The sequence below is a fragment of the Trichophyton verrucosum genome, assembly GCF_000151505.1.
Source record: "Trichophyton verrucosum HKI 0517 chromosome Unknown contig00679_1.f1.exp, whole genome shotgun sequence".
NCBI lineage: Eukaryota > Fungi > Ascomycota > Eurotiomycetes > Onygenales > Arthrodermataceae > Trichophyton > Trichophyton verrucosum.
Genome location: NW_003315288.1, coordinates 18,829 through 34,722, shown reverse-complemented (window position 1 = coordinate 34,722; position 15,894 = coordinate 18,829). Strand labels below are relative to the sequence as shown.

The following is a 15,894-nucleotide window of genomic DNA, read 5'->3' as shown; positions in this document are numbered from 1 at the left end:
ACTCAGGGGGAGGGGGAGGGGAAGCTGTTGGTTATGTATATCCAGCAGCAGCGCAGTAGGAGAGAGAGAGAAAGCTAAGAAAGACGAGAGCACGAGCAAGAGAAGACAGAGGCAAAGAGGGTTGGAGAGAGCAAGAGAGAGCAGGCCTATCAAGCACACATGTGGCCCAGCAGCGCGAAAACAGCACGGAAGAGCAGGAGAAGGCCAGCAAGTCACTAAGCTAGGGTCGACTAGTCAGCGTAAGTTGGGTCTTAAGTAAGAGATGGAGATAGCTAAGACTCAGACGCGGCAGAGCCAGAGACAGCAGACTTTCAGACTGATATCAACATTAACACTAAGAATAACACTGCGAGAGAGAGTGTCAGCGTCAGGGATGAATAACACTTTTGCTGGCTGGCGAAAGCTCCTTGTTTACCCGGCGGGGCTGCTGAGTCAGCGCTGAGTCAGACAGGGGAAGGGGCCAGCCATTGACCAGTCAGAGCGCGTCTTTCTGCCCATGGAGCGTCCACTGGCGGAGAAGAGGGCGGGCGGGTTCCTTGCTTAGTCATGCAGCGCACCTTCGCCCTCCACCCAAAAGCCAAAAGGCGGTAAGTGGACAAGTCGCAGCTCGCGCCCTTGACAGGTGGACTGGACGGGGGAAAGGGAGCCTGACACTGGCCTCAGACCTCAGACTGCGGGCTGTCACAGCTTGGGGCATCTCCTCGGCTTCCACCTTGCTCTCACAGGCATCTCTCTCCCTTTTGTCTCGTCTCTCCCTTTTCTCTCCTTTATCTGTCCTTTTACTCTCTTTTAATGCACTCTTTAATGCACTCTTTTACTCGTGTTTTTTGTCCCAACAAGTCGCGCAACCCCGCTCAACGGTTCTAGGTTCTAATTACAGAAGTGGTCAAAGCGCGGCCTGGGCGCCCGCGGGAAGCACTCGGTGGAAAGATAGTCCGCTCCGAGGAGTTGGATGATGACTAAGCAGCGGGCACTCAGATGGGAGCCCGACAGGAAGAGCATTCCAGCAGGTGCTTCTTCGTATACGAGCAGAGGCCGATAATACTTAGATGGTTGGTTGACGAGGGTTATTCAAGCATATATAAAGGGAGGGCAATAGTACTGGGAGATATACCGACCATAGACTCAGAGATAGAGATACTATACTTTACCTCCTACGTGATACAATGGCATCAGCCCACGAGATCCTCCCCTGCACCCCAGCAGACACGCTCGAGATGGCCCGCCTCGAACGCGCAGCTTACGGCCCCGAACCACTCACGCTTCTCATGTTCGGCGAGCCTGCGCCGTCCGCCATCAACGCGCGAGCAGATAAGTTCGCCCAGATGATGGACCACCCTTCCTCGCGCTGGTGGAAAGTCATGGCAGACGATGGCAAGATAGCCGGCATTGCGCTGTGGAATTTCAGGACAGACGAGAACTGGATCGAGCAGCTTGACGGACCCGAAAAGCCGGACGAGTACGTCGAGACGGGCGAGGAAGGGCTGCCGGAGTCAGGGTATGCGGCTCGCAGGGCATTCTTCAATTGGCTTTATGGTGTCCGGAAGAGGAGGATGGGCGGGAAACCACATGTTTGTACGCTTCGAAGACCCCCCTGCTCGAAAGAGGCCCAGGAGGTCCCTGGGTTGAAATATGTATGACGTTTTTTGTGCTAAATAATAGTTAACTGATTATGTGGTGATTGGGTAACTAGTGCTGAATCTTCTTGCGGTACATCCGGATTGTCAGCGGCGAGGCATCGGCGGGGCGCTCGTGAAGCATGGCCTTGAAGAGGCGAGGAAGTTGGGCATGCCGACCTGGTTGGAGGCGTCGCCGGAAGGGTTTCCGCTTTACAAGGCACATGGATTTGAGATCGTGGAGCCCGTAGCCTGGACGCTGGCGGAGTATGGAGGAAAGGAAGAGGATGGCAAGGTCGAGTCGTGGGGGATGATCAAGGAAGCTGCTTGATCTTATCTTATCGTCACCATTTCACTATCGTCACGTGGTGATAAGATTGTACATACACGGACATGGAACATGGACATATATAGACAAGTTGTGTTGATATAGGAGGAAGAAGAAGAAGCAAATCTACTTCGCAAACTCCGCGCCGTATTCGTCTACAATCCACTGGCAAAAGGCTTCCCACTCTTGTCGCCACAGTTTCATCCTCTCTGCCTTGACGCCACCACCCTCATACCCCGTATCGATACCCCCCACCCACTCCTCGTCATCCTCATCTTCAAAAGCAGCATACCGCACACTATTCTCTGCCAGAGAGCCCAGTCCCGCCAGTCCCAGGTTCTCCCAGGCCTGCACCGCCTGCCAGAAATCATGAGACATACCTGACGTCCCCTGTCCCAACAGCGCAGGGTCATCGTTGCTCAGCGATGCAGATACCCCGCGCGCCAACAGCGCTGGCAAGGGATGTGCTAGGACAGTGGCAGTCAACCGCAGCACTTCGTTGGAGATAGGACAGCTCTCAACCATGATGCGGCGCTGCTTGACAATGTCGATTAGGTGCGGGTGTTTAAAGAGCGAGAACGCATGGCCAATTCGTCGGGTGTTGAGCAGGATGGCGTCGTAGAGGTTGCGGTCAGTGCTGTCACCGTCTCCCAGGCACTCACCGGCATGGAAGAAAAAGGGTATATTTAAGTTCTGAGATATGCACTGTTGTCGGAACCACAGGATCTGAGGCATTAAGGCCGCGAGCGTTTGGCCCAGGTCTTCTTGGCCGACCAGGTCGAAGCCAGCTACCAGATGAGGGTGTGCCTTTTTCGCTTCTAGACAGTCCTTCATGCCTGGATCCCGTTTGTTAGCTAGAGCTTCACATCCTACCTTTCTCCACATCGATCAACTTACTAGCAACTATAGAATCGGCATCTAAAAATCGTAGAGCAGTCCAGATGAGCCGCCCACCCCAGAAGTTCTTGCCTTCCTCCGTCTTTTTAAACGCTTCAATCTCCTCCCCCATCACGGCAACACGGTAATTGAACCCTGTATCCGGCACATCCTGCCCCTCCCTGGCAAACGGCGAGCCAAATACATCACGTATCTCTACCCAGCGCACCCCGTCCGCCGCCAGATTCTGTAGCATCTTCCGAAGAAATAGCCGGTAGACAGGCTCATACCCCAATAGCGAGCCCAGCGTGGGAAACGCAGCGGCCATCTTCCGCCATACCTCGTCCACACCCAGATGGTGCTCGATAGACGATCGTTCGCTTATTACACTTCGGTCGTAAAGCCAGTTCACGAATCCCTGCCGACCAGTTGACGGGAATGCATCCGCTGCTTCGGCGGCAGGTACGTATGTATCTGGCTGGTATGCAGACGACCAGATAGATACATGGCTCGACCCTGGCTTGGGAGTGACATATTTGAACAGCACGACTGCCCTGGCCCTCGCAGCCTCTGTATCCAATGCCTCAGAGGAACATACATGCATGCCCTCGACGGCAAGAATCCGTTCAAACAGCCAGTCTACCTCTACCATGGCGCCCAAATGACAATGCAACAACGCCCCCTTGGGCATCCGCTTGGCTATTCTCCACAGATGCGTGGATTCAAGCTTCCGCTTGGCTAGCCCGAACATCATGCCCGGGTACAGTTCGATGCCTTCTTCATTATCTGGATTGGACGGATCATGTTTCCAGATCGATGCGTGCTCTGCTTCTCGGATATGAGAGACGATGGCACATGCTTGGCTGGCGACGGGTGACAGAGCATTGCGGAAGGCAGTATCTGTATGGATATATTGTTTTTATCAGTCTTTGCTGCTTTGCTTCATGGGTATATTTATGCCCTGTGGCGCGTGAGCGGGGAGATTATCGGGCCATGGGGGCATAGTTATCTAGTTACCGCTGCGGAGGGAGAGTTCCTTGGATATCAGGGCGTCTCGGGCGGCGAAGTGAGATGCCAGCGCGGCGGCTTCAGGTCCTTTGTCTTCCATGGTGATAGTCAATGCGTATATAATGCGGTGTCAGTGTTGTTCGGCCTCCTCCGGACGTGAGGCTGCAACTTGTAGTTGTGACTACCACCTCGTATCCGCGCGGATGTCTGTGGGTCGTTGTGGAAATAGCCGCGACGCGGATCATCTTAGCTTCCAAATTTTATATAAAAGGAGCGAAACACAACAAGTTTGATCTTTGAAAGATGCAAGTGGAAGAACGACACACATCTACGGCCCAAGACGATGTCCGGTAAAGGATCCTCTGCCGGCAGTAGGATCAAGGCAGGGTCGTCATCACTTATGCCATCTTCTTCAAAGCCAGAATTTCCTTTCAAACAGATATTGGAAGACCTCTTTCGGGATGGAAGCTACTCAGACATGGAAATAGTCTGCAATGGCTTCACTTTCAAGGCCCACCGCGCAGTTGTATGCACGCAGTCTGAATTTTTCAGCGCAGCTTTCAAGAGTGACTTCAAGGTTAGTCGATTGCCAACGATATCCCAAGCTCTCAGGATCAAGATCGGCGCTGAAGCAATGACAAGGAAGCCAAGTCGAGAACAGTCGAGCTGCCTGACGATGACTTCGAGACTATCGAACGGGTTTTGTCATTTTTATACCTACAAGAGTACGATGAAAACGGTCACTTAATGGCCTTGGACTCCAAAGCAATTGTGCCGTCTTCCTCGACCGATGGCTCAAGTGCAAAGGACGAAAAGCGGACGAGAACGACTGATGCTGGCTTAAATAACGTCCGGGTTTACGTAGCCGCCGACAAATTCGGGATCCCTCTCCTGCAAAGCCTTGCAGCAGAGAAGTTCACCCGCTGGGCCAACAGCAATTGGGATTCCACGGAGTTTCTGCGAGACATTGAAGAGATAATGACAATCACACCTCCCCATGATCGCACCCTGCGAGACATCCTTGCAGACGTTATATCGAAGAATTTGCAATTGTTTGCCGCTAATAAGGACTTCCTTGCTCTAATAGAGAACTTTGGCGGTCTTGGATCAGCAATTTTGTTCAAGCTTGTGGACTCAGACCTCGTGAAAGCGCCTGAACCTCAGAAGCTCTTTTCTCCAACGTCAACATCCTTTGGCAAGACGAATGTGAGGGCCTGTAAAGGGTGTATCAGTCCGCTCACGGGCTTCAATATAGAGTACCACAACGGGAAACTTCGTTGTGGTACATGCGGTACACGGAATTGATGTGAAGACAATCCATTCGTCTAGCGAGTGGCTTATCGTGATAGGATCCGGGTCTGGCATATTTCTTCCAAAGAGCTTTTTGTATTTTCTTGCCAAGATGTATGACATAGTTACACCCTTGTTGCTGTCAAGGCACCTGCCAGCCGAAGAGCCTCAACTCTACAAATAGAACTGCTGGGCCTGGTCATTATTGGTTGTCATCTAGGGCGACCGTCCAGACCATGATTAACCCCCGAGCCACGGACGATTACTATCGATTACAGCCGCTCCAAGTCAAAGAGGAAAATCTTCCAATACAAGAAACAACGATGCTAATGTTGTTGGCTGCTATATACCCGAAGAAGTCGGTCGGAGGTCTTGAGTGTACATAAGATGGCAAGCATGTCATTGATTCTGACCGTATGATCACGAGATGGAGGTTGATGAACCAGATATATTGACCGATAATTTAGGTAAGCTCTATATATAGGAGAACGGTTCACCCTGCCACATATGCGATATTTACCAATCTGGCTGAGCCCCATCATACTTGTCAGGACCGGCATGGTTCTCCCAGCCAGGGACCAAGACATTGAGGAACTTTCCGTTGTCTGCCTTGTTGACAGTAGACACAATTTTCAACACGGCAGGGGAGCTTTGGCTTACGGTCAAATCAGCCTGTTCACCGCCCAAGTCGGTCTTCACCCACTATTATACCTATTAGAGTATGATGCACGAAAGGTTGTTCTGGGTTACTTACACCAGGGGAAATTGCAACGACAGTAAAACCTTCATCCTCGAGGGCTAGTGCGTATTGCACTGTGAGCATGTTAAGGGCCGCCTTGGAGATTTTATATGACGGAGCAGGCGCAGCCTTGAATTTTGCTGCCATCCCAATGGATCCCATGGTCGTGGACCTATACGACATCAGCACTCTTTTCAGAGATTGATGTCTTGCAGATATACTCACATGGTGAAGATTTTCTTCATGGTACCATTCCTCAAAAGTGGGAGGAATGCGCTTGTAACAAGGTGGACGCTGGTCACATTGGTATTGAATGTTGCGTTCAGATCGGTCCTGTACCTGTCCATCAGCTACAAACCAGAAGAATTGAATATTCCAAACAACTTACTTGGCCTCAATACCATCAGGGATGAAATTCAATACACCGGCATTGTTGATAAGAATGTCCAGCCCTTTCCCTCCAAGCGACTTCTCAACTTGGATCGCTGCAGCCTTTACTTTCTCAGGAGACGTGACGTCTATAGAGACGAACTCAATGCGGCCAGCGGACTTCTCAATCAATTCCTTCAAAGCAGGAGTCTCCGTACGTGCGGCCGCGAAGATAATAGATACCTCGGAGACAGGCTTAGCAACCAAATCTTTGACTAGAGTAAGGCCAATGCCGCGCGAGGTGCCGGTGATAAGGTAGGAAGCCATGGTGTATTGTAAGAAGACAAGCCTGCTAGGCGAAGTAACTTGAGAAACGCTGGATGGATGATTTGAAGGGTATTCACTTGTGTTTCTTATTGATTTTCTCATGAACACCAAGGGGATTCCCTGGCTTTATATATCCGTGGCCATCGTGAAGGTGAAGCAAGATCTAGAGGCTACTTCTTCAGGGATACCAAAGAATCCTTCGACCTGCTTTGAAATCAACAACCCCGGTGAGGTTCATGCAATGGATATCGCTCTGTTTTTGGACCAGTTTGTAATATAGAGTCACAGAATTCATAGTGATCCTCGTCGTTGACACGGCAGAAGATGCAGGCTCGTCTCATTTGGTGATACTTGGAGTAGATGTTTGTATCCACTTCCACCGCGAAAGATGCCCAGAAGTAACCAATTATGCAGGATGCGGCTAAAATAAGAGTGCCCTGCTGCAATATAAGCATTGCAGGGCAGTCATTCTCTCTGCTCAATGGACATTTTGGTCACCATTTGAATACGACTTGTATACGAAACACTTTTCGCAATGCATTGATGTCTGGCACCCGAATGGCCACATCAGTGACCATCGCTCCACAACTCGTATTTATGCTGAAAAGACATTACTGCATGGTTCCCGAATAATTCCACTGCATATAGACGAAGGACTCGTCAGGAGTAAACTATAGTGTTTGTAGTTAACAAGGCTCTCTTCTGTGTATAGCCAAACAAGATGCTATATCTGCTTCCCTGTTTGTTGCTAGTAAGCTCCGGGGCAAAGTGTATAACAGCCTCTAGTATAAGTGGCAAGAGTACGGTCGACTGCTATGCCGATGTACCCAGCCTAACTAAACATAAAGAAATAGACTAGAAAGGTACAGCGAGCTATGAGAGTTCACTTTACGTACCGTGAGCTAGAGCCAGAGAGCCTAGAGCTTGTAGCATCACTGGCAGCAATTGCTCGCCACGAATCCACCTCACACGGCCATGTCCCAGCTAGAGCGAGCTGGCCATGGATGCTGGACGAGATTTACTGGTATTCGCATATCTCCAAATAGATGTTCAATTGGCCATTCCTTGATCAACCATAAGACATATGATATCATATATATTGATCCTGTTTCTACATCGTGGCGAATATGGGGCACGAGTTAGTATATAAGAAGGATATAGATACGATCTCTGAATGTTCCTCTACCAGGAACTACACCAGAAAGTCATCAATTCAACAAAGAAGCAGAAACAAGCAAACAAAGTACAACCATCATGTCTGGAATCGGAGACAACTGGACCACTTCCCAGCGCCGTTCTCAGCGCACCACTCGCAGCGCTGCCCAGGGAGGTCAAGACTTCACCGAAGAAATCAACGAAGACATCATGGCCACCGACCCCAACTCCCAGGCCCAGAGATGGGAGTCCAAGAAGTACACCCAGCGTACTCACTTCGACGATCAGACTGAGGCTGGGGGCATGGGTGCCGCCGGCTCCCGTAACTTGCAGGGTGGTCAAGGGATGAAAGGCGTCGAGGACACCTCTCGTTCTGGAGGAGGAACGAGTGGCATGCAGGAGGAGGGAACTACTGGAGCCTACCCGGGGGCTTCGTCCCAGCGCCAACAGACCTCCAGGGCCACTGATGATCCCGGTGAGGGCATGGCAGAAATGAGTGGCAAGAGTCATGGATATGATGACCAAAGCTACATGACGCAGGACTATGGAAGGCAGGGATATGGAAGCCATACTGGCCGTGCAGAGCCCCCCGAGAATCAAGAGACCGGTGAGTTTATTCTGTTGACACTGTTTGTGAGAGCCATTGCTGATGGTGTATTTTTAGGTGGTGTGCTCGGCACTCTTGGAGACAAAGTGAAGGGAGCTATGGGTGATGTTAGCAAGAAGGCTTCAAAGTTCAACGAGTAATTAGTTGCCATTGGATTAGCAAGGTTGCTTTGGAATGGTGTTGGTACCCAAAACAGCCAAAATGGACACACCTAATTGTGATAGGAATGTAGGTATAATGAGAAACACCAAAGTAGTTTAGGGTAATCATGATAACTGTTGAATGAAATGCAACAAGGTTGCTTGATTGTATGTCGAGCAAGGTCTTTTAAACATATGGTATTGCGCTATTCTGTAAAGCCTTGTAATAAGCATGTTCTAGGGTAATATATATATTGATACACAGATCACTCATGAGACCATTCAGGCTTCTTCTTCTCAGCGAAAGCAGTCATACCTATTCATCTCAAGTCAGCGTCTAGTTCATATTGTAAACAAGTAATAGACCTACCAATCTTCTGGTCCTTGCTTCCAAAGAGACCGTGGAACAGTCTTCTCTCGAACTCGACACCTTCCTTCAGCGAAAGCTCCTGGCTCTTGTTAACAACCTCCTTGGCAGCAACAACAGCAACACGGCTGTAGCTAGCGATTTTGCTAGCAGTCTCAAGGGTAGCCTCCATAAGCTCGTCCTTGCCACCCTCAACAACCTTGGCGGCTACTCCCCACTGCCCAGCTTCCTTTCCGCTGAAGGTATTTCCAGTGAGGATAAGCTCCATGGCCTTGCTCTTACCGACGAGCTTGGTCAGACGCTGAGAACCACCGGCTCCGGGGATAGTGCCGAGCTTGATCTCTGGCTGTCCGAAGGTGGCCTTGTCCGTACAGTAGATCATATCACACATCATCGCGAGCTCGCAGCCGCCTCCGAGAGCATATCCGGAGACCGCAGCAATGACGGGAGTTCGGATTGTGTTGGCAAGATGCGACCAAGGAGCAATGAAGTTGTCGTTGTAGGCGGCAGCGAAGGTGAGAGGGGTCATTTCCTTGATATCGGCACCGGCTAGTAATAAGTTAGAAGGATATACTCCTACATAAGTCATTGCCCATCCCTAATGCGTACCTGCAAATGCCTTCTCGCTGCCGGTGATGATTATAGCACCAGTGCTCTTATCTTCGTCATACTTGGTGAGGGCCTCGTTGAGCTCCTTGAAGAGAGGGCTACACAAGGCATTGAGAGCCTTTGGTCGGTTAAGAGTAACTAGAAACAGTCAGTATCATCCTCACAAGCTTTACAGTAAGGATAGTCAGCCATACTTAATCCAACACCGGGCTTAGGAGTAGACGTGAGGATGTACTCGTAGGCTGGGGATCCGGTCGAGTAGAAGCGGGAGATGTAGGACTGCAATGGCCGGGCAGTCTGCGAGGCCACGAGTCTTGAGCAGCGTCTGGCAAACATGATGTGAGATTGTATATTTAGCCAATTGATACCTAGAGATTGAACAACACCTCTATCGTCGACGTCCGTCGGCCTGTAGGTCCGAAATCAACGATGATGATGATGATGTTTTGTCCCTGCCCGCGCCAAAACTAGCGCCGAGGCAGAAGGAAAAGCCGCGGCAAGCCGCCCCGAAGTTTTGGTCACATGACTACACGTGACATCTTGTATTGGCTTATATAATCTATTCCCTATTAAGACTAGCGCATGTGTCAGCCTCGGTATCACGTTGGGCCGTGCACTGTGGCTGGTGTATGCCAAGAAAATTTGCTCCAAAAAGTTATTCAGGATTTAATATTAATTCCATCAAACACCGTCGTCGTCACTCGAGCCGTCACCTTTCCCAGTGTCTTCCCATCGCAAGCCCCAGACGCAGATAGGACACCTTTCAACACACACCAAGCGCTGCCTATCTCCTGCCTATAATCCCACACTTTCACCGTCACTATGGACCGCCCAGAGCCAGAGAACAGCCCCTTTACAGCGGTTTCCGCGCAAACCTCAAAGTTGAGAAGAGTAAGTGATGCGACCTTGCGGACTCTTTAGTTGCCATGTCCACACTTGCGCTGTTCCTGGGACTAAACGAAGGTGTAATGACTATAGCAATATCAAGCGTATCTCGATGCGTCAACCCCATATACCATGTACCGGTGGATAGGCACCGGCGTCATGCTCCTCCTTTTCTTCCTTAGGATAGTGCTGGCGCAAGGCTGGTATATCGGTATGTTATTGCTTGACGTATCCTAGCCATGAAATCAAACCTAGCTGACCTTTGCGACAGTGGCATATACTCTAGGAATCTACCTACTCAACCTCTTCCTCGCATTCCTCCAGCCGAAATTCGACCCATCTCTTACCCAGGATACTGGACTAGAAGAGGGTGACGCTGGTGCGTCTCTTCCTACCAACCAAGACGAAGAGTTCCGCCCCTTTATTCGACGACTTCCGGAGTTCAAGTTCTGGCACTCGGCAACCGTGGCTATCACTCTGGCCTTTTCCTGCACCTGGTCTCAGATATTCAACATCCCAGTCTTCTGGCCAATCTTGGTCGTGTACTGGTTGATCCTGTTCTGCTTGACGAGTACGTATATCCTTTCCGCATATCTAGTTATTTCTCTTCGGTCTATCTAACAGAGGTATGTAGTGCGACGACAAATACAACACATGATCAAATACCGATATGTTCCCTTCACCTTCGGCAAGGCCAAGTACGGCCGCACTTAATACGCCAGTGTCCGACCGATTCTCCTTACATACCGCTTTACTTCCTTTTCCTCCGTTAATGTGAAAACGGGGTTTGGATACATATCGACGATTACGTATTTGCAAAGGGACGCCAACGACAAAAACGAAAAAAAAGTTACTACGATTGAAAAGACTAATTATCCCTTTGAAGAAATTCTTTTGCAACCTCTATTTACTTTCCTCTTCTTCCTCCTTTTCTGCTCTTCTTTGTACAAACGCCTTCCGATACACTGTCTTTGTGTCGTGTTTTCCATATCTCTCCCCCTTTCACCTCTTATCCCCTTTCAACTCCTGAGCCGACAAGTCATTTGGGATACTTACGCGTACCTCCTTGTCTTGTTTGAGTCTCCTTTAATTTGAAAAGGCTTAGGAGGAAAAGGGCGACGCGGCGATTCGTCGTTGATTGGTATGACCAATTGTTAGCAAGGTTTTAATTTTTTTTTCCTGTGGCTTTTCTTTTTTTGGCCTCCTTCACTTACTGTACGTCTCTTGTTTTGGATTACACTCTTTCTTTTTTGCTATGGTTGTTGTGGCTTGGTCGATTGCAAGGCCTGTGTTAACTTCTCTTCCTCTTTCCCCCTGCTATAGAATACTGATAGAGCCATGGTAATCCGTTAATGACAGCGTGTTTTTCCCTAACAGCAGAGTATGAGAATAGTTGACTAGTTTGTTGCAGTACGCCGTGTCTGGCGGCTATTCATCGGGACTAAATTCACAACCCCAATGATTGCAACGAACACCCCACGGGCGGTCGTGGAACCGGAGAATAATACAGCCATGCCTCTCATGGAAATGCAAGTAATACCACTAATCACCCCCACCGGCCGATCGACTCCATCGCAAGGGGCAATGGCGTAGTTGGGAGCGCGTTTGACTGAAGAAAATTTCAGGAACAAGGTATTTCTACCTAGTTGATCAGAAGGTCACCGGTTCGATCCCGGTTTGCCCCATTTGAGACTCCCCAGTCATCAATTCTTTTTTGTTCCTTTCATGTTTTTGCTATATGGCCCTTCACAAGAGAGAATTTGAATGATAAATACCTATAACCCAGAGCCGCACAGGTTTGTGTGTGTGGTCAGGGCTTTTTTTGGCATCGACCGTCATGTGACTCAGCCATGGCCGGGCCTCTCAAGTATCGCAGCAACCAACAAGCCAGCCTCGAATGCCAGAGCATTAAAATACGGTTTATTCTGAAGCTGAGAATATCTCCATACCGCTGCCAGCCGAGAATAGAGTCCGAGAAGAGTGGCCACTCAGTTTGTTGCCGAAGATATACCCAAGGAATGTGCAATCACGCTGGTGACTTGGACCAATGATTCCCTATCACAAACTACATATACACTGTCCGCCAGCATTGTGTATAGATGTAGAACTTGGATGATACCACAGATCCCCGAAGCTAAGCCAAGATTGCTTTGTTTGAAATCACCGAGGGCCAGTCCTTCTACTAAGGGCCTGGTGTCATTCATCTTAAGTATATATAAGGGCACTCTCGACAAGGTCCCATATCCTTTTCCTTACATCGCATGCGTGGACCATTTGATGCAATAAATAGTATTACAAATGCGGGAAGAGGTATATCTCCATGATCGTAGAGAGAAAGCTGCCCGTTCACGAAACCAGCAGTGCATCAGAGAACGAATCGACTGTCTAATTGAACAATAGCGCCATTTGAAGCAGCGATAGAAGCTCACCGGGAATCGCACTCCTTGGAGCTATCATGCCTTTTATCCCTAACGATTATGGATGTATTTTTCCTGGTCTAAATTTTTTGTGTATCCTATCAGAACCTCCGTCATCTCTCCCAATGTTTTAGTAATCTGAGCATAGGCGACAGAGTCGATAGTTGTAGTGTTAGAGGTTGCACCACATACGTGGAAAGTGAAGAAAAGGGTCTATCCACCGTTATCGCATAGTCGAGGTTTATATCTTTAACTGCAGCTGACATGACTAGCTGGACTGTAAATAGTTGTATGAGGTTAGCCAGCGATTTAGTAGCAAGCAGTGATAGGTTTGAATACCTCTTAAGAGCATGACATTTAAAGATCATGAAGGAAAATCTCGATTTACACCGTCTACAATACGCCTTGCAATATCCTGCAAGACAGCCATGCCTGCCAATGTTGAGCCTGGCCGGTGCTTGTTTATTTGTATTATTGTTGTGGCGTGGGTGTTGCAACGTCCTTTTGGAAGGGACCAGCGGCGGGAGACCCAGGCCTAGCCATAATGCAGGAAGTGTCCAGCGTCACCATGCATTGGGGCAATGGCGTAGTTGGGAGCGCGTTTGACTGAAGAAAACTTCAGGAACAAGGTTTCACCTAGTTGATCAGAAGGTCACCGGTTCGATCCCGGTTTGCCCCATTACATTTTTATCTTTTTATTTTTATTTTTAATTTCAATCGGGTGATGAATGATATAACAACGATAGGATAGGCCGAGTTTTCGTAAAAGTAATCTGGGTTTTGCGTTGGAGTAGTCTTGTCGAGAATTACCTTATTGGGTTGTTGGGATTGGTTTCCATATTTTGAGGGGAGCCACGAACAAATCCATGATTATCAGTTTATTAAGACATATAAATATTTTGCTTCGGAGTTTTAGAGATGGGCAATCTGATTCTGGGTCATGGATTTGGTCTCAATCTCGAAATTCAAATGGAACGGCATGCTAGGCTACGGCAACTGGAGTGTACATTTAGAGACGCGGCTGTGGTTTCGAAGAGACCTCCTTTTCAGTGGCTTTCTCTATTCTGGCTCCAAGGTCTTGGTTGACCCTGCGGAACATTTCATAAGTGGCTCTCCTGACCTTCTCGTTAGCTCCCGCCAAATGGCCTGCCACGTTTCCTACAAAATTATCCTGTTGCCCCTTCTCCTTACCCATAACTTCCCACAGCCTGCCTGGCTGCACGAAATCTTCGTCGGTAACGGGTATTTGCTTTGAAAGGACAGCTCCAGCCCACTTCTCGTGCTCTTGGCTGGCACGAACGGGGCGGAACGCCACTTTCCTGAAGCTAGACGGGTAGTTGGGGTTTGCGCCATGGTTGCCGTCAACAGACATGTGGCCATCTCGTTGGTAAGGCGTGTATACCTTCAGCGGGCAGTTCACTGGGATCTGGGTGTAGTTCGTACCTAGACGGTGGCGGTGGGTGTCTGGGTAAGAGAACAGACGGGACTGTAATACTGGATCAGCTGAGGGCTCGACACCCGGCACAAGGTGGGAAGGTGAGAATGCAGCCTGCTCCATCTCGGCAAAGTAGTTCTCTGGGTTTCTGTTCAGAGTAAGTTTGCCAATGCGGCGGAGAGGGACTTCGCCATGTGGCCAGACCTTGGTGAGGTCAAAGATATTCCACCGGAATTTCTCGGCGTCGGCTGGGGAGAGGACCTGAACATAGCATGTCCAAGATGGGTTCTGGCCAGCCTTGATGGCATTGAAGAGATCCTCGGTATGCCAGTCTGGGTTTTCAGCAGACATTCGGACCGCCTCGTCGTTGGTGAAGTTCTTGATACCCTGATCGGTCTTAAGATGAATTTGGACATAGTTGAAGCCGCCGTCGGGTTTAATCCACTTGTACGTGTGGCCAGAGTAGCCGTTCATGTGGCGGTAAGAATAAGGCGTGCCACGGTCCGAAAATAAGTGCATGAGTTGATGGGCGGACTCCTGGTGTGTAGACAGATAGTCCCAGAACATATCTGGATCTTTGAGGTTTGTTTGCGGGTTACGTTTCTGGGTATGTATGAAGATAGGGAACTTGGCAGGGTCACGCAGGAAGAAGATGGGGGTGTTGTTGAAAACCCAGTCTAGATTCCCTTCTGCAGTGTAAAACTTGATAGCGAAGCCGCGAGGGTCTCGTGCACTATCTGCCGAGCCCTTTTCACCGCCGACTGTGGAGAAACGAGTGAGCAGCTTGGTCTTCTTGCCTACTCCTTTGAGCATGTCTATTATGGTCTGGTATTTCAACTCGTTAGTCCTTGTGCTTCTGTCTGGCCTACTAAGCTTCATGTCTTACAATGTCAGAGATGTCATCGGTGACCTCAAATTCACCATAGGCCCCCGCTCCTTTGGCATGAACAACTCGCTCGGGGATACGTTCGCGATCGAAATGTGCGAGCAGGTCTATGAGATGGAAGTCCTGTAAGAGCAAGGGTCCATTCTCGCCAACCCTCTGTGAGGACTCCGGGTCCATGACCTAGGGCCCATTAGTTATATTTCCTCTCCGCTTACAAACAGGATCGAACAGTTACCGGACAGCCATTAGAGGTGGTATAAACCGGAACCTCATGGTAGCGATATGTGCCTAAGGAGCTATATATCAGCTTATGAACTCCGTAGACCGGGTTCAAACGGCTAAACTCACTCGGCTTATCGTCAGCTCCCATGGTTGTTGTCAACGTGCTCTGTTAATATTGCACTTTGGTAGCTATTTGCGTGTGTAACACCACCGCAGGTCGAAATAGATCAAGGGAAGTGAGGCCATGCATGACGATGGAAACGACCTCTCTTATACCCCGGCCGGAGCTCGCCGCGCTGCCAACTCGATCTGAAGGCGTTGCAATAGCGGGTTCCCGTGCGGGGAGAAGAAGCCTATAATACGGGACATATACTTCCTTTGTTGCTGGAATAGGTACCAATCGGCAGTGATGTCACTGTTGTTGCATGGTAACCGGGTGAACAGGTACTTGGACAGTACCTTGTCAATCAAGGTCGGTGAAGGTTTATGTTATTGTTTAATGCGTAACCAAGCCATCTTCGGCTTGTAAGAATGCGGGGAGAGCTCTCTTTCTTCGGCATCTCGTGCTCTCCTTCATTCTGGATTGTCTCCCACTCTCTCGCTGTTCCATAATATCCA

The 15,894-nt window shown here is 49.4% G+C and overlaps 8 protein-coding genes and 2 non-coding genes across 10 annotated transcripts; 6 read left to right on the top strand and 4 right to left on the bottom strand.

Annotated features, from left to right (window-relative positions):
- Positions 1-1,166: 1,166 nt before the first annotated feature.
- On the top strand, positions 1,167-1,947 carry TRV_06213 (uncharacterized protein; the record flags this gene model as incomplete). The annotated part of the gene is made up of 2 exons (XM_003019704.1): positions 1,167-1,634; positions 1,729-1,947. The coding sequence occupies 2 exons, from the start codon at positions 1,167-1,169 to the stop codon at positions 1,945-1,947; spliced, it is 687 nt and encodes a 228-aa protein (XP_003019750.1).
- A 123-nt stretch (positions 1,948-2,070) lies between these two features.
- Positions 2,071-3,928, bottom strand: TRV_06212 (adenosine deaminase family protein; the record flags this gene model as incomplete). The annotated part of the gene is given in 3 exon segments (XM_003019703.1): positions 2,071-2,798; positions 2,818-3,720; positions 3,838-3,928. 3 exon segments carry the CDS (start codon positions 3,926-3,928, stop codon positions 2,071-2,073), a joined length of 1,722 nt encoding a protein of 573 aa, XP_003019749.1.
- A 243-nt stretch (positions 3,929-4,171) lies between these two features.
- TRV_06211 (BTB/POZ domain protein) lies at positions 4,172-5,302 on the top strand (the record flags this gene model as incomplete). Its single annotated transcript, XM_003019702.1, has 3 exons — positions 4,172-4,405; positions 4,471-5,034; positions 5,084-5,302. The coding sequence occupies 3 exons, from the start codon at positions 4,172-4,174 to the stop codon at positions 5,300-5,302; spliced, it is 1,017 nt and encodes a 338-aa protein (XP_003019748.1).
- Positions 5,303-5,634: 332 nt separating this feature from the next.
- Positions 5,635-6,553, bottom strand: TRV_06210 (short chain oxidoreductase (CsgA), putative; the record flags this gene model as incomplete). Its single annotated transcript, XM_003019701.1, has 4 exons — positions 5,635-5,820; positions 5,873-6,029; positions 6,083-6,190; positions 6,246-6,553. 4 exons carry the CDS (start codon positions 6,551-6,553, stop codon positions 5,635-5,637), a joined length of 759 nt encoding a protein of 252 aa, XP_003019747.1.
- Positions 6,554-7,528: 975 nt separating this feature from the next.
- On the top strand, positions 7,529-8,455 carry TRV_06209 (uncharacterized protein; the record flags this gene model as incomplete). Its single annotated transcript, XM_003019700.1, has 2 exons — positions 7,529-7,691; positions 7,743-8,455. 2 exons carry the CDS (start codon positions 7,529-7,531, stop codon positions 8,453-8,455), a joined length of 876 nt encoding a protein of 291 aa, XP_003019746.1.
- A 266-nt stretch (positions 8,456-8,721) lies between these two features.
- Positions 8,722-9,767, bottom strand: TRV_06208 (enoyl-CoA hydratase/isomerase family protein; the record flags this gene model as incomplete). Its single annotated transcript, XM_003019699.1, has 4 exons — positions 8,722-8,771; positions 8,826-9,371; positions 9,432-9,569; positions 9,626-9,767. The coding sequence occupies 4 exons, from the start codon at positions 9,765-9,767 to the stop codon at positions 8,722-8,724; spliced, it is 876 nt and encodes a 291-aa protein (XP_003019745.1).
- Positions 9,768-10,448: 681 nt separating this feature from the next.
- On the top strand, positions 10,449-10,937 carry TRV_06207 (uncharacterized protein; the record flags this gene model as incomplete). Its single annotated transcript, XM_003019698.1, has 2 exons — positions 10,449-10,527; positions 10,603-10,937. The coding sequence occupies 2 exons, from the start codon at positions 10,449-10,451 to the stop codon at positions 10,935-10,937; spliced, it is 414 nt and encodes a 137-aa protein (XP_003019744.1).
- A 957-nt stretch (positions 10,938-11,894) lies between these two features.
- Positions 11,895-12,001, top strand: TRV_06206. Its single transcript has one exon. It is a non-coding gene; the product is annotated as a tRNA-Phe (tRNA).
- A 1,307-nt stretch (positions 12,002-13,308) lies between these two features.
- TRV_06205 lies at positions 13,309-13,412 on the top strand. The gene has a single exon. It is a non-coding gene; the product is annotated as a tRNA-Phe (tRNA).
- Positions 13,413-13,742: 330 nt separating this feature from the next.
- On the bottom strand, positions 13,743-15,047 carry TRV_06204 (uncharacterized protein; the record flags this gene model as incomplete). The annotated part of the gene is made up of 1 exon (XM_003019697.1): positions 13,743-15,047. The coding sequence occupies one exon, from the start codon at positions 15,045-15,047 to the stop codon at positions 13,743-13,745; it is 1,305 nt and encodes a 434-aa protein (XP_003019743.1).
- Positions 15,048-15,894: the final 847 nt, after the last annotated feature.